At 33.9% G+C, this 23,689-nt stretch overlaps 1 protein-coding gene across 4 annotated transcripts in view; it reads right to left on the bottom strand.

Annotated features, from left to right (window-relative positions):
* The window catches only part of SLC12A2 (solute carrier family 12 member 2), a 106,194-nt gene that overhangs the window by 40,593 nt on the left and 41,912 nt on the right, over positions 1–23,689 (bottom strand). For all 4 annotated transcript variants that reach the window (XR_010157323.1, XR_010157324.1, XM_526998.7 and 1 more), the window contains exons 5-12: positions 17,854–17,993; positions 14,801–14,911; positions 13,268–13,376; positions 10,331–10,458; positions 10,147–10,231; positions 7,060–7,211; positions 1,364–1,471; positions 214–337 (exon numbers count right to left, since the gene is read on the bottom strand). Coding sequence is in view for 2 of the 4 variants with exons in the window: in XM_526998.7 (XP_526998.3) it covers positions 214–337; positions 1,364–1,471; positions 7,060–7,211; positions 10,147–10,231; positions 10,331–10,458; positions 13,268–13,376; positions 14,801–14,911; positions 17,854–17,993 (957 nt within the window). In the remaining 2 variants the exon portion in view is untranslated. The remainder of the gene's footprint in view (positions 1–213; positions 338–1,363; positions 1,472–7,059; positions 7,212–10,146; positions 10,232–10,330; positions 10,459–13,267; positions 13,377–14,800; positions 14,912–17,853; positions 17,994–23,689) is intronic.

The following is a 23,689-nucleotide window of genomic DNA, read 5'->3' as shown; positions in this document are numbered from 1 at the left end:
TAGGAATTCCCTTTAGCTCTAATGAGGACTTAGTAATGGCAATAATTTCAGCAAATATGTACTGAGTGCTATTACTTACAGTACTTTATAAACTTTCTTTGATTACAAAGAAACTTAGTATACCAAGATAACATTGTTAATAATTTAATAATTCAATGTCTAGAACTAATATGCACCAAAAATCTACAATAACACACCATTTATATAACTAACCAATTAAGATGAATCCAAGTGCAATTAAGAATGTTAAGATGTAGCCACGAAGAGGTTCATTATTTTTCCCATAACCTTTAGCAAACATCTGGAAAGCTGGGTAGATGTTGTCCTTACATAGAGCCTAATGAAAGAAAACATTAAAATGAAATATATTAAAATTAGACATGCAGATTTGCTGATAGTTCTAATAGGTTAATCAGGAATGAGATTCAAGTTTCTAATTCTTGGTCATCTCTTTTATCCTGTCCCACATACTGCTTCACCTACAAAATGTAAAGGAAATTCAAGCATTTCAAACATCAGAAGGATACTGGTCAAAACTTCTATCTGCCTTACCCTATCCCCATGTTGAAATTAAATTTTATGAAGAAGAAATCACAGAAGCAGGCATACAAGTAAAAACAAAGTTGGAAGCTTGATAAATATGACATAGTTTTGACCTATTTTAAGAAAAACAAGCTGAAATCTTAAAGCAGATAAAAATCTTGATTATAAAACTTAACTACCTTTCTTAAAACATTACTAAAGTCTGTCTTAAATGATATTTTCTACCTTTACTGTACTCACTGGCTATAAATACAGCACTAAGAACAAGACTGCAGAATCAACATTCATTTATCTGATTTACCAATAAAAAGTACTTCCCATCAGTATTCAGCTGTTTAACGTTCACTAAAAGGAGATAATGTCTATCCTATACATCATCATACCCTTAAGTAATGAACACAATGTGTATATCACGTTAGTTGTTTAAATATTTGTAAAATAAAATATTTAGGTTGACATCATACTGACTAGAACAAAGATATTTTACTACTTCCTATTTTCAGTCTTAGACTGCACTCCTATACCTTAAACATCTTGAAAATGTATGCTAAATATGTCAAAAAAGCAAAAATCCATCGGCACTTCTAAAAAGACTCAAAGACTATACCTTAACAGCAAATGCACAAATGTTTATATAAATAAACATTCACATTCATTCACACATATAAAATTAACTGTATATCTTTATGTGCATATATATATCATATATATGTATATATGGTTGATAGAAGCAAATAATTTGAAAATAGCAACAATTCTAAATTGAGAAGTATTACTTTAACTCTCCCTTTAATAAAGCCTGTAATATAAAAACACTTACCTGAAATATTTTGGGAGCACTCACAAGGGATGCTAATGCTGAAGAAAGAGTGGCTGAAAATATACCTGCAGAAATTAATGGTGTAAATCCTGACACCATACTCATTACCTTAAATAAAAGTGACAAAAATGGAAAAATAAATCTCACAAACAATTCAGAAAATAACACAATATTATGTGGTCACATCTTGAAGGAGGTTAACACTAGGGATCATTTTATAATAATAATAACAACAACGCTATGTGCATTACAAATATCTGAAACAAATTTATTTACCACTAGCCCTTACCTTAAGAAAACCTTTTCATTTGTAAAATGTTAAACACACACAATGGCAGAGAGAAGAGTGCAATGAACTGCTAACATCCATCACCTAATTTCAACAATGATCGACTTAGGGCTATTCCCCACAATATTTTGAAACAAGTCCCAGATATCCTTTAGCACATAAATATGTCAGTACGTATCTCTAACAGGTAAGGACTTTTGAAAACTTAACTACAATGCCACTGTCGCAGCTTAGAAACTTAATAATTGCTTAACAGTACCACAAAAAAGGCAAGTCAGCATTCAAATTCCCTAAATTGTCCTTTCTTGTCTTTTAAAAATAGTCTGTTCAAATCAGGATCCAAAAAAAAAAAAAAAAGGTTACACATTATATTTGGTTTATGCGTCTCTTCAGTCTTTTTCAATGAACAGGTTCACATTTCCTTTTCCTTTTATTATTTTTCTATCATTTCTCCCATGGAGATCTCATACTCTGGATTTTTCTGACTTCATCATCATTGTATTGCTTAACCTCTTCTCTTTTCTATAATTCTAGTAAACTGGTTCTATCTAGACAGTTAATCAAAATGAGGTACAAGTTTTGGCAAGAATACTGTGTAAGTGCCATCATGTACTTCTATTAGGAAGGCTGTTTCTTATGTTAAGATAGTATTGTGGTTATTTTTTTCTAACCTTTTATCTTCTAGAGCTAAATGTGGAAATATTTCCAGCGAAAAGATATGATATAAAGTCTAGGGTTTTGCTCTAAATAATCTGGGATAGGAAGAGTTACACATGAAACAAAATTAACCATGCACTGATAACTGATAAAGCTGGGTAATGTAGATACTAGGTATATTATATTGCTTTCTCTGTGTACATGTTCAAACATTTCCTCTTAGAAGACTTAAAAAAAAAACACCAACAACAAAGGATTGATCACTAAGATCATGAATTCAGGTAAATTCAAACTGAGAGGCATAATTCAAAACAACCTGGTTCAAATGTTGAAAATGTCAATGTCATGAAGATTAATGTGGGCTAGAAACTCCCCTAGATTAAATGATTTTAAAATGACACTGTAACTAAATGCCATGTGTGACCCTAGATCAATCCTGGACTTAGAAAAAATAGCTATAAAAGACATTACTGGGACAAGTGGAGAAATATGAACATAGCATGTATATTTAAATAACAGTATTTCATCAGTGTTTAATTTCTTAAGTAGGATAACCATATTGTGCTTACACAAAATGCGTTAAATACTTCAAAATGATTGTCGTGTCATGATGTCTATAACTTATTTGAGGAGAAAAAGACTATATATATATATACACACAAAGCAAATAGGGTAAAATATAAACTAGTAAATATAACTGAAGGATAAGTACACAGGTATTCACTGTGTACTTCTGTATCTGTGAAACTTGTCAAAACACAAAATTAAAGTGGAGGAGTTGTTTGGTGGATTCAACTACTGTCAACTTGAACAGCTGTGAATGGTATTATAAATTTCCCAGCAGTGAATGGTGATCATCACCTAGATTCTCTGCTTCATTGGTGGAGATTTTATCTTTCATTTATATTGACTAAGAACATGTCAACTGAGACCAAAGAGATAAGGAAATCAGGTTTTAAGCTGTTTCTATCACACACTTGACTGTAAAATTTAATTGTTTAAACCAAATGGAAAGTTAGCAACGGGTACAATCCCTGTTCACAATGCATAAGTCTGATTTCATGTACACATAAACCACGCTGTTGACTAAACATCTTTCCCTAGATCTTCCATTAGATTTAAGGTTAAATATGAAGAATACATCTCTGAAGTGTTTTAAAGACAGTAGCAGACTTCTAAGAGTGGGGAGAAAATCTGAAAAGATTATTTTCTACTCAGCTCTTTAATAACAATTTAGTAGTTACATATATGCTGTGCATTTTTCATAATCACTATTTTTCATGGTAATTAATGCTGGATTATTTAGAACTGACAACCTTATCTTTAGGGAAGGAGACTGTAAAGGACAGATGAGTCAAGATTAAAATGAATAAACCCAATTTCTGCTATACAGCCTCATTAGATCATACAAAATTCTACACCTGTCTTAATGATCTCAAATTAAGTACAAAGAAAGAGATAAGTGGACGAAAGTAGAGAACAGAGTATATGATACATTCTGCATTGTAGGAGTAAGGCAAAACTGACACCACCAGCATTATTATAACCTTTCCTCTTCCATGTTGAGGAAACAATACATTTTCCCTTCTTCCATCAGTTATAAATTGAAGTAAATAATGATCCAGGCTTTTCATCTGGAAATACTATGTTTTGGGGCCTGCTATAATAGGTTTTCTGTTTTCTATTAAATAGTTGAACAGTTATCCAGTAACCTCTGCACTTCTCAACATTTAATGGTAAAATATCAGCAGCAAGGATAATGATATTCAATGTAAATAATGATATTAGTGTCAACAATATACAGTGGAAACAAAGATGAAAAAAAGACTGTCTTGTCTCTAAAGGGGAAAAAAAGACAAAAGTCTAATAAAAGCTAAAAGATAGCAAGTAAATAAAATGAATGGTAAAAGTCTGTGTGGGGGTGTGTGTTGAAGATGATTTGGGATTCAAGAAAATCTTCACGGAACTAAGTGGCCTTGAAGTCAGGCACATTTGGACATGGAAAAATAAACCACAGGTGCATTCCAAGCAGAGTGAAGCAATGACTAAAGCAAAAGAGTAGGGTATGCATGTGTGTGTGTACAAACACACTCAGTGCCTGGAGTCCAGTCGGAACAGAAGGTAGTGAGGCTTAAGAAGAGGTATGAAGGGCTCTGACTGATTTAGACTAAAGCTTGCATTTTGTTTATTAGGCAACAGTGAGTCAAAGGTTTTAGAGGACATTAAAATGTAGAAATATAGCAAGCAATATAAGACTATATACACAATTTAAAATTTAAAAGCAAGAAGATAACCTAAATAACTTTATTCCCTGAAGTCTGAAAAGGTGATTATAAAGTATGGCTTGTATAGATCTTATGATGGAGACTCCAACTTACATACTCCTCATTTATGTCCTATCCACCATTCTTCACTCTCCAAATGCCAAGGTATTTATATTTTCACAAGATTTTCCCTCATGTTGTATTGCTTTACAAAGTATTTTTGAAAAGTTTACTTCCTTTCAATAAGAAAAGCAGCTTTACTTATACCAAATTCCTCTTTGCTCGAATGAGTCCATAACTAGACTTGATAAAGACAACAAACTTTTCTATCTTAAGGCCACACAGAAATCTGACTGGCATTTTCAGTCACTGGGCAAAGACCAATGTTTGTGCCTTCCATACACAGTATCAATGTCAGAATTGGCCTGAATCATTAGCTGGACATGAATACTTTCTTTCATTCCTACAATTTTGCCTAGTCTTATGACTAGAAAACACAAACTTCTATTACATAATTGGGTTCAATATTTGTAACCACTGAAAGTACAGTCAATTGCTTAAAACTACATAATAAAAAATAAAAACAATGCCTTTACAAATTTTAGTTAAAAATTGTATTGTAAAACTTACAGATTGTACATAAAACACATAATTTTAAATACATTAAAATACAAATTATTCTGTTTATACAATACTGAAAAAAATTACAAAGCAAAATTTTTATCTTTTGAAATCAGCAAAACCATGTACTCTATAAATTTACAATAGAATATTTTGATTTAATCTCCTGAATCTACACCTTTGTGTTCTTTCTACCATCCTAGGACTTAACAAACAACTCAAAATTATCCTCCAAATTAATTTTAGTAATTTATTTTCCCCTTATATAATCTTTTTTCAGTTTCTCAAAACTCATAAATCTGGCAGACTAAAACTTCATTTCATTTTCAGTACCTTAATAGAGAACAATAAACAGCAGAACTGACAGCCTCCAAACACTTGAGAAGTACTACTAACCTGTCTAGTTTGAATGTTTTAGAAATTCACTAGTTTTCTAGTATCCATTCAGAATTAAATTCTGTTGTTAAATGTTAAATGGTGATTTCATGCTGCATGACTTTATATGAGCCATATCTAATAAAGTAACACTACTATTGATACTGATCAATGCTTTTTTAAAGGCCATTTATAAATAAAGCAATTATGAAGACAACACTAATTAGAAAACTGAACTTAATTGGTATGGGTTTAAATTGAGCAAAATAAAAATACTTAGTCGTAAATCTAACAAAATACATACAGGACGTATATGCTGAAAACTACAAAATGCTGACTGAAAGAAAATCAAAGAAAATACAAATAAATGGAGAGATGATATTTATGAATTGAACACTCAACAAAGTCAATTCTCTCCAAACTGATATACCAGTTTAACGTAATTCCTACCAAAATCCCAACAAGACTTTTTAAAAATAAACGTAAGGTACTTGGGTGATAGGGGCACCAAAATCTCAGACTCCACCACAACACAATTCATCCATGTAACCAGAAACCACATGTACCCCAAAAACTACTGAAGTGAAAAAATATATATTAAAAAGTAAATTAATTAATTAAAACACACACACACACAAGGTTATTTTAAATTTTTATATGGAAAGACCAAGGAACTAAAATAGCTAGAACAATTTTTTTTAGAAAGGCTAAAATGGGAGGAATTAATCTACCTGACCTCAAAACTTATCATTTAACTACAGTAATTAGGAATGTGTGGTACTGGCACAAGGACAGACATGAAGATCAACAGAACAGAATCAAGAATCCAAAAACAGACCCATACAAATATGACCATGTGCAAGATGATTCCATGCTTTCTAAAACAGTATACTTACATATTACATATATAAAAACACACACACTAATATATATATATTACATGCTGTTATAAAAGCATTACCTCCTAGGGGCTCTTTGCTCTTGAACATCCTCAGATTTTATCCATTCATATTTTAGTTTGTCCAATTAGATATTTACAGTTTTGGGGGATATACAGAACAACTGGCCAGACGCAGTGGCTCACACCTGCCATCCCAGCACTTTGGGAGGCCCATGCAGGTGGATCACTTGACGTCAGGAGTTCGAGACCAGCCTAACCAACATGGTAAAACCCCATCCTTACTAAAAATACAAAAATTAGCCGGGTGTGGTGGCTGGCGCCTATAGTCCCAGCTATGCGGGAGATTGGGGCAAGAGAATCGTTTGAACCTAGGAGGCGGAGCTGGCAGCAAGCCAAGATAGCACCACCGCACTACAGCCTGGGCGACAGAGTGAGACTCTATCTCAAGAAAAAATTAAAAATTAAAAAAAATAAAGTAACAACTGTCCTCCCTTCTATGTTACAGCTATATTCTGAATGGTCAGATTTGATAGTAGTCTCACCCCTAGATAAATACAGAATGTCTGTATATTACAAAGTCAATGCTCACCTGGAAGTTGTTCATTAGGCCATAGGAACAAGGACTGCTTTCACAAGATGAAAAATCAAAGTTTAATTTGCAGGCTGCAGAAGTACAGTTTGTTAGCTCTGTTACGATAGTGTCATTAATGTTTCCAGTGGCATCTCGAACAACACAAGAACCTAAAGCACAAGTGACAACAAGAATAATATGGTTAATATCTACATTCATTTCAGAATTTTATATACATATATATATTTATATAAAGAAACCAAAGTAGTGACTACATATCTACTCCCTTATAATAGCATACATTGCATTTACAATTAAGACTTTACCTTGAACAGAATTTGTAAAGCATCATGGTCCCCAATATGTGATGAAACTGAACCTTTTATAAAGAATAGTATTTACACATAAACACTTAAAAACCACGTAAACAGAGTTGTGGAAAATGGTATACTAGCAAACTATTTCCTAGCCTATTTGGTTAAGATGTCCTTAAGTAAATATGAAAACACTGTACTGAAAGAGTTCCAAACGGCAGTGATGTTTTCCTATACTCCAAATATTTTATACTTGAATGTGGCTAAAAATCAGACTTCAGGTAATACCACTCTTCTGTGAGGGAAAATAATTTGAATGTTAATGAATTATAATTATATTTAAATCTCTGTCTCAAATATGATTATCCTAAAAAGAAGAAAACACATGGTATCTAAGATTTGCTTAAAAATAACCCATAGAGCAGAGTGACTTGGGTATAGATGAAACAAGATTAACCATGTACTAATATTTTTGCTAACTTTTTTGAAGCTGGGTAATAATTACTGAGCTAATTTGAAAATCCTCCCTACTTTTCCATAAAATTGAAAACTTCCATAATAAAATATTTTAAAAGTGACCTTGAAACAAGCAATTTATTATTCAGAGTAACGTGTAATGCACAACTAATGGTAATTACCGTTCCTTATATTTTAAAGATTTTTACTTTCTGAAGCACTTTTTCAGTATTATGTCATCATATATTGAGGTAAAAATTACATGCATGACAGCAAAAATTGAATAAACAGAACTAAGTATGAGAAGGGAGGATATTTTAATGACTAGGCAGACTATACAGTTCTTTGTTTTTCAATTTTTTCATCTACCATTCAGAGCAGTCCTTGCAAAACCATGTTTCCATAAAGGTACCTCTGAAACAACTGGGGAATGGGGGGAGAATAGAGCATTGCAAATCCCCCCAGCCCTAAAGTAACTATACTTTCATGTGCTTTGTATTCTGATAGTCTATGCCTGGTATTTTTTTTTGCGGGGGGGGGGGGGAAGGTTCCACTGCTTTGAGCTTAACAACCACTGGTGTAGAGGCTGCCTTTACTGGCCTAGCTACTGAACATCAGCATCAAGGGGTTACCCCTATTGCTCCAAGGGCTAATGCAGACAGAATGAAATGAGCATGAGGGCCAGCAATGTTAGACGGTAAAATAAAAATAGAAAATATTTGCTGTAACAAACTATTTTACAAGTTAAAACATAACCAATTATGTCACTTTATGCCTAAATTTTCTTTAGCAATAATGTATAGAAGCATGCTAGGAACTTTTAGGGGAACCCATATATTTTGCTAGGCATATATATTCATCCGTGTTTTCAAAATAAATTTCAGAGATTTGTGTGTGAATTCTAGGGATAAATTAAATCCAAATTCCTCTGTAAATGCCAATTCAGGCTGGGCGCGGTGGCTCACACCTGTAATCCCAGCACTTGGGGAGGTTAAGGCAGGTGGATCACCTGAGGTCAGGAGTTTGAGACCAGCCTGGCCAACATGGCGAAACCCCATCTCTACTAAAAATACAAAAATTAGCCAGGTGTAGTGGCAGGTGCCTGTAATCCCAGCTACTCAGGAGGGTGAGGCACGAGAATTGCTTGAATCTGGGAGGCAGAGGTTGCAGTGAGCCAAGATCGAGCCACTGCACTCCAGCCTGGGAAACAGAGTGAGACTCTGTCTCAAAAAACAAAAAACAAAAAACAAAACAAACAAACAAAAAAGGCAATTCAGCCCACCGTGATATTATTAGTATTTCTGTCATGTAGTGAAATTTCAAAATTACATTTAAGCAAATAGCAGAGTTTATAAATATAATTCTGCTATTACTTCCCAGCAAATCAGTGAATATATAGCAAAAATGAAATTTTCTTACCAAATCCAATAGAAACCTCATACTGTGTAGCCTATGGGCTTTGAGTTTATGATTCTTTACATTAGTATTAAACTAAGATTTACTTTTGCATTATGCTTAAGAAATTTAACTGTAAAGCTTGACAAATGCAAACTATATGTAAACTAATAGTAATTCATAGAAAATAGCCTTAAAGACTTTATTTAAAACAAACAACAAAAAAACCTTCTTTGCCATGAAAACAATTCTCTAAAACAAATGCCACTATCTTTGGTAGTGAAATCTCGGAACTTCTATTCTTTCATCTGTAAGAAAAGGATTAGAGACTGGTTGACCACTTAAGTCCTTTCAAGTTGATCCCATGAAGTAATCCATGAAGTTGATCCATGATCCCATGAAGTAATAACATGGTTTTGAAATCACTTTCATTCAATTTACTAAGAATTTAGTAAAACTTTTCCTAAGTAAAACTTAGTATGTCCTATTCTTCAAAACCAGTGTTTTTATGGTAAAAAATTGCCAAGCATTGCTTAATAGTCTTGAAAGAATCTTCATATACTGTAAAAAAAAATAAATAAATAACCATCTTAAAAAAAATACAGAAATTTGTAAGAGTGAAATTCATTTGCTTCTACACATACATTGTTTTCAGTATCTCAGTGGAATGAGTTTATAGATGCAATTTCATATAATTTTTTAATTTACCATAATTAATAAAAATCCTGGAGATACCATAAAGCATTTGGCGGTTTAGATAATGTCTATAGAAGTCATTACTAGTTTTCTAAAAACTGTTTTTGAATTATGAGCAACTCCATGTCTTTTTATTGAAATATTTCTGTATTTAAAAAAGTTAGCAAATGTCATAAAAGTAAGTATTTATAGTATGTACATCATGAAATTTCTGCGACACATAAAGAAATGTAAAACTATTTACCTACAGATACTGCAATTCCTACGTAAACCAATGTAGTAATCAAAATGGCTAGGAGTGTTCCTTTGGGTATGGCTGACTGAGGATCCTAGAAGACAAGAAGATTTTTTAAAGTCTATCTGTAAAAATAAATATACAAATTCCACTTTTAAAATATATAATTGATATAGCACTTTATAATACTTACTGCAAGATCACCTGAGATATTTGCTCCAGCCAGAATACCAGTTGCAGCAGGAAAAAAGATGGCAAATACAGAAAAGAAAGTCTCTTCCTCTCGAAAATCGGGCCCAAAGTTCTCATTAAATATGTCAGCTGCAGAGAACAAAATATTCTTGACAATTAATGGAGAGCAAATTAGACTATAATAACTGAGGTCAAGAGTAATAGGTATACATGACCCCTAACTTTTCTTCAGTTAAAGTAACTAGTAAATTTTTGCATATTTCCCAGTTCAAGTATTTGGTGTTCTTTTCTTGTATGAGACAATGGTTTACCATCAAAATGATCATCTGATCTGATTCATGTCTCATTTTTTGTATACCTCGCTAATTATGTTTCAAGAGCCTCTGAATGAATTGTTATGACTAGCCCAAATGCAAATCAAAATGTGGATAATCCCCTCAATCTCTGAGGTAAAAGAAACAAGAAGGGAGGTAGAAAAACAAAAGGGGGCATGGCGTGGTGCCTCACGCCTGTAATTTCAGCACGTTGGGAGACCGAAGCAGGCAGATTTCTTGAGCCCAGCAGTTTGAGACCAGCCTGGGCAACACAGGAAGACCTTGACTCTAGAAATAATTTAAAAATTAGCCAGGAGTGGTGGCACATGCCTGTGGTCCCAGCTACTTGGGAGGCTGGGGTAAGAGAATCATTTAAGCCTGGACAGTCGACACTCCAGTGACCCATGATCATGCCATTGCACTCCAGCCTGGGTGACAGAGTGAGACCCCATCTCAAGAAAAAAAAAAAAAAAAAAAAAAGGGAAGACAAAAGCAACATCATAATAATATAGAATCAACTTTTTGATAGCTTCCAACTTACATTACTATCTGTATAGATTTTGGTCCATAGCTTTCTCTGCTATCTAGTGACCTATTGATTTTTGAGGCTGTCAGACAATTAGCTACCCTAAGTAAAGTTCCTTTCTATTTCAACAACAATAAAAGCTTCAACTAGACCTAGTGTTTTCATCTCTGACTCTAAGATAACCGACTAACTGTAATGTATCCATCTATCCATTCAATACTTGAGCAGCTACTATGTGTCAGGTCCTGTACTAGAGCTTTCTAGCACCTCAAAGTACTTGGAGATGCAATATAAACAAGTTAGACATTGTTCCTGCCTTCATGGAATTTAAGAGTCTCAATAGCAAATGACCAAAGTAACAGGTAATTATAAACAGCAGTAAATGTTCTGATGAAAACAGGGATTTGTGAATAACAAATGAGAGAGAGAGAGAATCTAATTCAATGTGGTTACAGAAGGCTAAGCAAATATAAGGAAGGAGACAATACTTAAGCTAAGAGTTTGCTGAGCAAGAATCAGCCATGTGATCATCAGGGAAAAAGAGTATACCAGAAAAGAGAAACAACATATATGAAGACCCCAAAGTAGAAAAAGGTTTAACTCTTCTGAGGAAATAAAAGAAGATAAAATTCTTATAGTAAGGAGAAAAATTAAATGAAATTGGAGTGACCACTGAGGAACAGAGTGTGAATATTTTATAAAAGTTAAATTTATCCTAAATAAAATGGAAAACCAAAGTAGGGTCATAAACACGCAAATGACATATACTATTAATGTTGTGTGGACAATGGACTGAAAGATTCAACATCTGATAACAGGGAGGCCGATTAGGAGGTTGCTGCAGAGGTTCAATCTAGAGATGGGAGAATAAATATACTGATTAGGAAAGGATTAGAAATTAAGAGGAGCAGGTAGGACGGGAAACACTAAGATCCTGGTTTCAGCTACTTACTTAGATGGAAAAGCCTGAGAAGAAATAAGTAGGAGAGACTTCAAATAATCAGTTGGATATATATTTATGTTTGGACTTTAAAGGAGAGATTCAGGAATAGAAACATGTCAGTCCCTTAATAGCATTTTGAGCCATGAGAATACACACCACCCAAGGGAGAGTGTATAGTTAGAAGGTCAGCACTATAATAGTTGTACAATTCTGCATTTAAAGGGGGTAACAGGAGTAATGGACATAGTGACCAGTGAGTTAGGCACCTAGGGTATCTGACATCGAATAAAATAGACATGTTTCAAGAAGGAGAAGGAATGACTAAGAGAAATGAAGCAGAGGACAAAAAATTCATAGTGCATCTATCACCATCTGACATATTTTAACCAACAAAAGCCAGATGTGAGAGGGGTTAAGGATGAAGCCATTTGGTAGAAGTTTGACAGGGCTATGAACAGTCTCAGAGTATTCTTCCACAGATCAATTACTAACTGCAAAGAAAAAAACAGCAACTTCACAATAGAGAAACTGTGCAGGTATAACCTTGACTAAGTCATCAAAACTAACACCACTAAGTAATGTAAAAAACTGCATCATGCACCCTCCAAATGTGCTGGACTGAGAAGGAGACACGGTTCACTTATGTTCCTGACAAACATAAATAACCTGAATCTATAAAAACAAATAAGACAAACCCAACTGGAGAGATCTCCTAAAAATCAAATGGCCTGCACTCTTGAAAAATGCAATTATACCAATAAACTAATATTTCTAGTTGCTTTCACAATCTTAGGCGCTTTTAAACTGTTGTGCTTAAATATGTTAGAAGAATGAAAGTCATATTAGAACAAAAGTTAGAAATTCAGTTACAAATTCCCAAAACTAGTAGAGAATAAAAGCTCCTTTTCTTAGCAGCACTGATTTCTCCATATTCTATCACCTTTTGTTGCTAATAATGAAAAGAAAAGATGTAAATAGAAGTAATTTTTACTCCAACTGTACAGCATAAAGGGGACAAAACTAAATTGTAAATTAGGGTGAATCACCAAACCATAGTCAATTCTGTTACAAAATATCTAAAATGTACAAAATTTAATTGATGATAGAATTCTATAAATAGGTACCCTTAAAAAATATTGAATCTTTTTTACTTACATTTATAACCAAAAAACCCTTTTGGCTTCTTGCTCTCCAGTGGGATAAATGTTCCAATGACGAAATCACCAATAGCAAGAAGTAGGATCACCAAAAGAACAATCTGAGCCTGCAATTTTAAACATTAAAAATTAAAATCAAGTATCTTGTTTCTATATCTTGATTCAATTCCCCTAGAATATAACTTCCATGAGGGAAAGAATTTCTGTCTTGTTTTGCCTGATTCCCCAGTGCCTTAAACAATGCCATATGCCAAGCAGCTGCTCAATAAATCCTTGTTTAATGAACAAAGAGATCTTTAAAGAAATATCTGGGGAAAAAAAAGATAGTAAAAGTGAGATCATGCCATATTTCTGAAATGAGTTAAAGATGTGCATGCCTTCCCACAAACCACAAAGCACTGTAAATTCCAAAACAATATAGGCTTTCATTCTAGATCATTCATTCCTGTCTCTTCCACCTTAACACTACAATCTTGACATGGAGAACATGCTGGACACAAACACAAGTTTTATACATGGTCCAAACATAATGTTGAGTGTGTGATTGCTACAGGAAAATAAGAAAAAGTACAGAAAGATGATGACAATATACAGGAGGGAAATTCAAGTAGCAATGGGATTGGAAGGAAAGAACAATCTATGAAAACTACCATTTCCCCTTCTCCACTCTCAACCTCTCAATAAAACTGAACACTCATGAAAAACGGTGTCATCTGTGGGAAATGGAACTACATACATGCTAATCATGTCCCAGGTGGTATAAAATTCTGTTATTTTCATACAGTCAATTTGTAAACTGTGTAAATAAATGATTTAATTTTACACTAATATGACTTTACAATAAAGAACAAGATTGAAAAAATTATTCTTTCAGGCTTTCCTAATTTTTGGTTTGGTAAACATTATCATATCATATATAGCACAAATATGTGACTTTTATAAGGTCTTTAAAAGTAAACACCTTTGTGGATATCCATTACTTGGGAAACTACAGCTGTGCTATGATGCTCTAATTCTCAAAGAGACAAAAACACTTCTGGGTGCTCTGCTTATGGGTAACATGTGACTTTAGCAATTTTTTCCAGAAACAATGATACTGGCTTTGGTAGTCCTAACTTCTGAAATTTCAATAGCAAGAATAACTTCTCTAACCTCATGTGGGCAATAACTTTTATTTACTGCCCCATGTCTAAGTTGAACTTTTAAATAAATTACAAAGCCAAACGTTTAATTTGGACTAACACACTGACCTCAGTATTTTTACATACTGCAAAACTGGAGGATGGGCGAGAAGGCGGGAAATTCAAAATTTACAATGTACTGTGTTTAACTAGATCCTAGGCTGAGTGTTATCTCCAAAGATTCTCTGCCTTGTCAAGTAGAAAATAACCTTATACATAAACGTTTGTGAAAATGGCCACTTAGGTACCATTAGAATCTGGAAATATTACCATACTTCAGAGTGTTCCCAAAACATAAGCTCTAAAAGTTCACGTATTAAATATTTACAGGTGTTCCTATCATAACTTACTTTTGCTTCCCACTCCATTCCAGCTACTGAGATACCTAAAAGAATCACCACTGTAATGGCTCCAATAATTCGGATATCATTGATTTCATCTATCATAAGTATGGAATGTTCCTAGAAAAAGGAATCATAAATATAATAAGCAATACTAGTTATTTTTATACACATTCACACTCCTTTTGAAACATTTTAGAGATATTACGGTGCCTTACATGAAGAAGTTGAATAAATGGTTGCTTAAGGAATAAATGGAAGACCTAAAGGAACAAATTACTATTTACCACTGAGGTGTCAGTCATTCAAGCATCTGATGACATAAATGTGTGATTATTAATGCTTCTATATTTAATATAGACTCAATAAATCAAAAAAGGAATTGCTAACAAAGAAGTAAAAAAGTTATAACTAATACTGCTAGTTAGAATTTTAAGTTATATAGCAGAAATATATTTTGTATTTATTGTGATTAGTGAACTCATGCTTTTAAAGGTCTTTTATACTGTGAGAGAGTAAGTGATAAGCACAACTTCCTGCTGCTGTCCAAAAACACACTGTTTCCACTCTGCAAACAAAATTATTTGTAGTTTAATATCAATGGCATTTTTAAAAGATTCCCATCTAGGATAAAATTAAAGATTATGATATCCCAGTTAACTAAGCAAAAGCTATTTATCAATTACTACCACTTCTCAAATAAGGTAATAAAAGGCAAAAAAAAAAACTAAAACATAATTTAGTTGTTTTGATAACTCAGGATGACTATATTCTGTGCAATTGACTAAAGTACAGATTATAATAATCCTATCAATTTGCTTCTTTTAAGAAAAAGCAATCTTGTTAATGCTTTTCAAAAGAAATTATTTCATAAAAGTCAACTACAAGGGAGGAATAAAATTGCTTGAATTCCAGATAAATGACCTTAATACAAATATTAGGGTGGAAAAACCCCTAGATCCAAAGATCCAAAGATGCTTTTGTCAACTGAAGGCATAGAAAGTGTTAATATTTAATCAACACAGTAGGAAAAGTCATTTCCCAACCTTGTCCACCTTCAAGGGTCCCATTCAATTTCATAAAGCTACATACTTTTTACTTTGCAAAAAAATTTTTTAGCGTTTTTTGAAATTTGATTTCGACATCTCTTGAATTAATCTGATCGCTGAAATTCCCTATAGCATTTGGAAAATCATATCTGAGAATTACTTGAAAAAAAAACGGTACTAGTGTAAATGTATCTATTGACTGGCTTTTAGATTCATGGACTATGATTGTAATAGAAGACTACTGCTATAGCTCAATATTTTATATAATAAGTGTAGTTTAAAATGTTTGAAATTTCATATTTCTCTAAGTTAAATTTTCCATGAAACAAAAACATGTATAAACCCTAATTAAATACTTTGATAAGAGTTCATAGAGTAAACCTTAAACTTTGACTATCAAATAAAAATATACACTAAATTAAACAATGAAAGAATATAAACTCTAATGAGTACATTGCTTACTCATGGTATTATAGCCCTTCTTTTTCTTCATCCCTTTGGTGTAAACATGTAAAGGTCCATGTCAACGCAGGTGTCAATCCTTGTCAGAGTTTATACTTCCTTATGTACCATTTACTACTGTAGAATAGTTACAACCTAACCTAACATGAGCAATTATAGGTGTCACTTGAGGTTCCTCTCATTTAATAATATTTGAGGAATCCTATTGCACTCTTCTTTAATTATACTCCAGAGCAATACAGCCAGCTCTATTTGGATATACTCATGGTTCTTCTAGTTAACACATTCAAACTAAACTGTCCTGTGTTCTCCATCACACCGCAAATGGCATTATCTTCCATCTAAATCCAAAAGTCAGAAATTTGTGTATAAACTTGAAATCCTCCTATTTCTCTAATTTCTCACATCCCATTAATTATCAAATCCAATCCTTCAAATTCTTTAAAATCTCCCAAATTCGCCCACATCTTTCCCGCTCCACAAGTCACTGTTTTAATATAAGCCACCATCTCCTCTCCCAGGACACCTACAACCTTCTAAATGGTCTCTATTTCCATTTGTGATTCCTCAAGTCCATTCTCCGTACTATCGTCAGATACTTCCCTACATCCCAAATCTGAGCATGTCACGCCCCCCAATCCCAAACAAGACCTTAACTTCAATGGAAATAAGACCCTTCTCCTGATTATTTTTTCTCTCTCTAGTATTAAATGTCTTGCTGCTTTTGTGCTTGAACCATATAAAAATGTTTGTATTTTTCTTTTTTTCTTTTCTTTTTTTTTTGGGGGGGACAGAGTTTCACTCTTGCTGCCCAGGTTGGAGAGCAAAGGCGCGATCTCGGCTCACCACAACCTCTGCCTCCCCAGTTCTAGCAATTCTCCTGCCTCAGCCTCCAGAGTAACTGGAATTACAGGCATGCGCCACCACACCAGGCTAATTTTTTATTTTTAGTAGAGACCGGGTTTCTCCACGTTAGTCAGGGTGGTCTCAAACTCCCGAACTCAGGTGATCCGCCCAACTCTGCCTCCCATAGTGCTGGGATTACAGGCATGAGCCACCACGCCCGGCTGTACTTTTATTTTTCCGAGACGGAGTCTTGCTCTGTCGCCCAGGCTGGAGTGCAGTGGTGCCATCTCAGTTCACTGCAAGCTCCACCTCCCGGGTTCACACCATTCTCCTGCCTCAGCCTCCCCAGTAGCTGGGACTACAGGCGCCTGACACCACGCCCGGCTGATTTTTTTTTTTTTTTTGTATTTTTAGTAGAGATGGGGTTTCACCATGTTGGCCAGGATGGTCTCGATCTCCTGACCTCGTGATCCGCTCGCCTCGGCCTCCCAAAGTGCTGGGATTACATGCGCGAGCCACCGTGCCTGGCCCACTGCTGACATTCTAATAGTATTTTGTTCTTTGCCTATCTCCTGTAGTAAACTTTTTGAAGGACGAATCTCTTGGTCATCATATCACTGCTTTCCCAACCTCTAACATGGTGATCGGCATATAATCCCTCAATAAAGATTTGGTAAACGAATGACTAGAAGGAAGGTGAATTACCTTAAGCAACTCCACCACGGTTTCTGCAAATCCAACCACATACATAGCAACTGCAACAGCGTTGGCAAAGGCGAAGATTAGACCAATTGCACCACCAAATTCTGGCCCTAGACTTCTAGATATTAAATAATATGCTCCTCCTAAAAAACAAACAAACAAACAAAAAAAACAGGTACTAAAGTTAGGATTTAAAATGCCAAATTATCCTTTAATTATACATGAATTCACAAAGCAGATGCCCCCAATAAGCAGAGCAGTTAAAGGGGCAAGTGAGTGACTGTATTTTCAGAAATACCTAAAAAGAATATTTCACAAAACACGTATTAACAATTCTCAACATCCAGATAATGCTCCCAATATCAAATATAAAATCATCCTATTTGAATTCCCATTTTATCTTTTAAAGTTTAGATTAAAATGGGCCACAGCCTCCTCCCCTTCACAGATCCCAAGAGATCATTTCCCAATGAATTTCTAATATATTTAATCTTAATGTAACTTTTATTTTTATGCTTTTTTTTTTTGTTTTCAGAAACAGTTTCACTGTCGCCCAGGCTGAAGTGCAGTGGTGCACCTTGGTTCACTGCAACCTCTGCCTCCTGGGTTCAAGCAATTCTCGTGCCTCAGCCTCCTGAGCAGCTGAGACTACAGGTGTGTGCCACCACACCGGACTTTTTTTTTTTTTTGAGACAGAGTCTTGCTCTGTCACCCAGGCTGGAGTGCAGTGGCGTGATCTCAGCCCATTGCAGCCTCCACCTGCTGGGTTCATGAGATTCTCCTGCCTCAGCCTCCTGAGTAGCTGGGACTATAGGCGTGCGCCACCTGGCTCAGCTAATTTTTGCATTTTTAGTAGAGATGGGGTTTCACCATGTTGGCCAGGATGGTCTCAATCTCCTGACCTCAGCTTCCCAAAGCGCTAGGATTACAGATGTGACTGATTTTTGTATTATTAGTAGAGACAGAGTTTCACCATGTTGGCCAGGCTGGTCTCAAACCCCTGACCTCAAGTGATCTGCCCACTTCAGCCTCCCAAAAGTGCTGGAATCACAGGTGTGAGCCACCATGCCCAGCCTTAATGTAACTTCTAAATCACAGTTGGTATGATTTTAATTACTTAATTAAGACAATTTGTGGTAATGTGAATACCAAGACCAAAAAAAAAAAAACAAAGTCTCACAAGAGCATATAATGGTATTCCAAAGAGATGTAGTTTGTATCCCAGTAAATCCTGTCTAAATGGCAGAATAAACAAAGATATTAAATGAGCTATCAAGAAGCAAGTTATTTTTTCTAACTTAAAAAAGAAATCAGTATTATGATTCAGAGACAATCTAATGCTTACCTGAAGTCTCTAAGAGCTATTTTAAAATTCTAATTTAAATTTGGCCATTAGGTCACAATCAAAACTTGGTTTTAATACTACTGAAGTTACATAAAGCTATATACATATTTCTATAAACTGATTAAATACTTAAGACCATATAGTGAAATGTCATTAAACAGCTGAATATTTGTTTCTATTGTTCACCCAGTATAAAGAAGGTAAATACACCAACAAAAAAATTCTACAGTTAAAGTACTAATGATGCAAACTTCATTATGGAAAACGCCTGTAACAGGTTTTCTAGTTGATTCCTATCAATTTGCTCAAAATATTCTACACTTTAAACCCATCCACTATAAAACTTCCTTAGTTTTCATGATCCTGAAAATGAAAAAAAAAAAGCAACCTAACCATTTAACATTAGCCTCATGATTTTGAGATAAAAATGACTTAAAATTTTCCACGAAATATTCTTGAACACTAAAAACTCCAATTAATTTATATAATGACAATTTTGTCAAAGATCTTTGAATATATTACATCACATTATAATTAATCACAAGTAAAATCCCTACAATAGTATAATTATCAGCTTTTATCTAACATATGTTTTCAAATTTAATGAATTATTTCATCTACTCCCAATAGCAAAAATGAATTAAAACAAAGTATATCCTGATTTTATAGATGAGAAAATGAAGTCACAAAGAAAAGTTATTGAAATTAGTCAACACTCTTGTCTTTAGTAGTTGACAATACAAACTTTAGAATCAGAAATATCACCAATAGGACTTATTAAAGCAAGAAATTCATGTTATGTGCCTTAAAGTTTTGATTTTATAAAATGTGAGATTTCAAAATATTTAAAAGTCTTTCACAAATACAGAAACTTAAAATGTAAAACTCACATTTTAAAAGATTTGTATTGTTTTGAAGAAAAAGGAAGTGACACATGGATAAGAATATAAAAACAACTGCACATCATCTATTACTTCTTATGAAAATCAACAGTTATTTGCCCTATTCCTTCCCACTTCCATTCCTATTTCTTAGAGGTTTTTTTTTTTTTTTAAACGATCTGAAAGGCTGTGTTTTTCCTTTACTAATCAGCACAGACTAGGTATACACCTTATTTTGTTAAATACTACACATTTAACTTAATTCTACTAAAGTACTGTTGTCATCCTCATTTTACAAATGAGAAAATTACAGCTCAGGGAGGTTAAGTAATTTGGCTAAGGTCATGTAAGCAGCTAAGTAAAGAACTGTATTTAAACTCAGGTCTCCTTGACTTAATTGCTTACCAATACAGTATGTATGATAAACTCTTGTAAATCAGCCTTTCTGTTATCGCTAAAAATGCTGAAGACCCAGAAAATAATTTTATTAAAAAAATCTGTGGATCAAGCAAACACAGACATCAATATGGAAAAAAAGTCCTGATGGGGTCTCATAATTGGCCATAAACTACCCTAAACTCTGACTGTAAAGAACATAATTAGTCAGATGCCAGAGATACTAAGTAGTGACAATACTGAGTTCCATCTTTATTACATCTTGATTTGGGGATATATGCCCCGGTAACTCTTATTAAATGTCCAATCAGTAATCAAAACCCTAACTAGGCTAATCAAAAGCCTAACATTAAAAACTGGTTTCAGTCATAAAGTATGTCTCAATTTCAAAAACCTGAAATAACACACTGTATATTACTGACCACAACAGAACTATATTAGATGCATGAAAGATCCCTAAATATTTAAATTATATAACACACTTTTAAATAAATCACAAGCAAAATTAGAAAGTATTTTGAACTGATTTGATAATGAAAAGTGAAGCATAAAATTAGTGAGATATACCTAATAGAAATTACAGTAAAATTTGTTTTAAATGCTTATACTAAAAAATGAGGATATATCAATAATCTAAGCTTCTAACTTCAGAAACTGGAAAAAGAGTAAATAAAATCTAAAATGGAAAAAACAGTAAGAAGAAAGCCAAAAGTTATTCTTAAATATTAAAAAAACCTGATAAACAATAGCTAATCAAGAACAAAGAAGAAAAAAGTAAATCAGGAATGAAAGCAGGGACATGTCATTACAAATCCTATTGCATCAAAAAGTTAAGAAGGTAATATATTAAATGACTTGATTACAATGATTTTGCAACTAGATGAAATACACAAATTCCTTGAAAAACAAAATGTGGCAGAAGTGTGACTGCAACAGGAAACTGAAGTAACCCTATAGTATGACAGAAATTAAATTTGTGATAAGCACTCCTGCCAAAAAAAAAAAACTATAGGCGCAGATGGCTTCACTGGTGAGGAAGAAATAAGATCAATTTTACACAAACTCTTTCAGAAAATAGAGGAAAAGGAAACACATAAGATGAGCATAATACTGACATAAAAACCTAGTAAGGTTATTATAAAAAAAAGAAAATTCCAGGCTGGGCACGGTGGCTCACGCCTGTAATCCCAGCACTTTGGGAGGCCGAGGCAGGTGGATCACAAGGTCAGGAGATGGAGACCATCCTGGCTAATACGGTGAAACCCCGTCTCTACTAAAAATACAAAAAATTAGCTGGGCGTGGTGGCGGGTGCCTGTAGTCCCGGCTACTCGGGAGGCTGAGGCAGGAGAATGGCATGAACCCGGGAGGCAGAGCTTGCAGTGAGCCAAGATCGTGCCACTGCACTCCAGCCTGGGTGACAGAGCAAGACCCCATCTCAAAAAAAAAAAAAAAAAAAAAAAATTCCAGACCAATATTCCTTATGATCATACTCAAAAATTGTTAAACTATTAGCAAGTAAAATTCGACAGAAAGGATAATATCTCTGACCCAGTGAAGTTTATCCTACAAATGCTAAGTTGTTTCAGATACAAAAAAAAAATATATATATATATATATATATATATATATATATATATATATATATATATATATGCAGGTTGTGATAATAGAATAAGGGAAGAAAAAAACACACACAGTTCAACAGATGCAGGAGAATCATGACAAAATTCACTATCCATTTATGATAAATATGCTCAGCAACTCAGAAATAGAACTAAATCTGACAAATGACATTTTAAAACCTTATAGTTAACAGTGATATTGAACTCATTCCCTCTAAGACTAGGAACAAGGAAAGGATGTTTATTCTCACCACTTCTAGTCACCATTGTACCATAGGTCTTAGCTAGTTCAAAAGGCAAGAAAAAGAGGAAAAGTCCTAGAGATTTGAAAGAAAAAGTAAAAACCATCTCTATTCAGATGACAAATCTTGGCTATTGTGAACAGTCCTGCAACAAACATGGGAGTGCAGCTATCTCTCCAATATACTGATTTCCTTTCTTTTGGGTATATACACAGCATTGGATCATATGGTAGCTCTATTTTTAGTTTTCTGAGGAACTTCCAAACTGTCCTCCATAGCGGTTATACTAATTTACATTCCCACCAACAGTGTACAAGAGTTCTATTTTCTCCACATCCTCTCCAGCATTTGTTACTGCCTGATTTTTTTATATGATTTGCATTTCTCTGATGACCAGTGATGTTGAGTGCCTTTTCATATGCCTGCTTGCCATTTGTATATCTTCTTTTGAGAAACGTCTATTCAAATCTTTTACCCATTTTTAAATTGGATTATTAGATTTTGTTCCAAGAGTTGTTTGAGCTCCTTATATATTTAGGTTGTTAATCCAATTTTTTGGGCAGAAATTGGCATATCTAAGTCAAAAATTTATATGAAAATGCTAAAGATCTAGAAAAGCCAAAACAATTACGAAAAAGAAGAACAAAGTTAGAAGACTTAGGACTTACTATGAAGCTAAGCAATCAATACAAGATAGTACCAGCATAGGATACACAAACAAATCAATGCAACAGAATTCAGTCCAGATGATAGACAACTGATTTTTCAACAATGGTATCAAAAACAACTCAATAAGAAACAGATAGCTGTTTCAAAAAATGGTGCCAAAACAAGTGGATATGTGTACAAGGATGGGGGCAAGAAGGGTAGGGAGAAAAACAACTACACTCTCCATCTCACATTATACTCCAAAATTAATTTGAGATTGTCCACAGATAAAAATCTAAAAACTAAAACTATAAAGCTTCTAGAAGAAAATATAGGAGAATATCTTCATGGCCTTGGGATAGGCAAATATTTCTACCATGAACAAAGCACTAGCATAAAAAAAAAAGAGAGAAACCGGACTTCATCAAAATGGTAAACGTCTCTTCACTGAAAGACATGATTAAGAAAATGATAAAAATGGTAAGACAAGCCACAGACTGAGAACGAATACACACAATATATATGTCAAACCGAATAACATAACTAGATATATAGAAAAATCTACAAATCAGTAACAAAAAGACAATCCAATTTTTAAATTGGCTAAAGATGTGACTACATCCCAAAAGAAGACTGTACAAGTGGCCAGTAAACACATAAAAAGATGCTCCTCATCATTGAACATCAAGGAAATAGCCCAAACT

The sequence above is a fragment of the Pan troglodytes genome, chromosome 4 (assembly GCF_028858775.2).
Source record: "Pan troglodytes isolate AG18354 chromosome 4, NHGRI_mPanTro3-v2.0_pri, whole genome shotgun sequence".
In the NCBI taxonomy this organism is placed as follows: Eukaryota; Metazoa; Chordata; class Mammalia; order Primates; family Hominidae; genus Pan; species Pan troglodytes.
The sequence above is the reverse complement of the archived record's forward strand: the minus strand, read 5'-3'. Positions and strand labels throughout refer to the sequence as shown.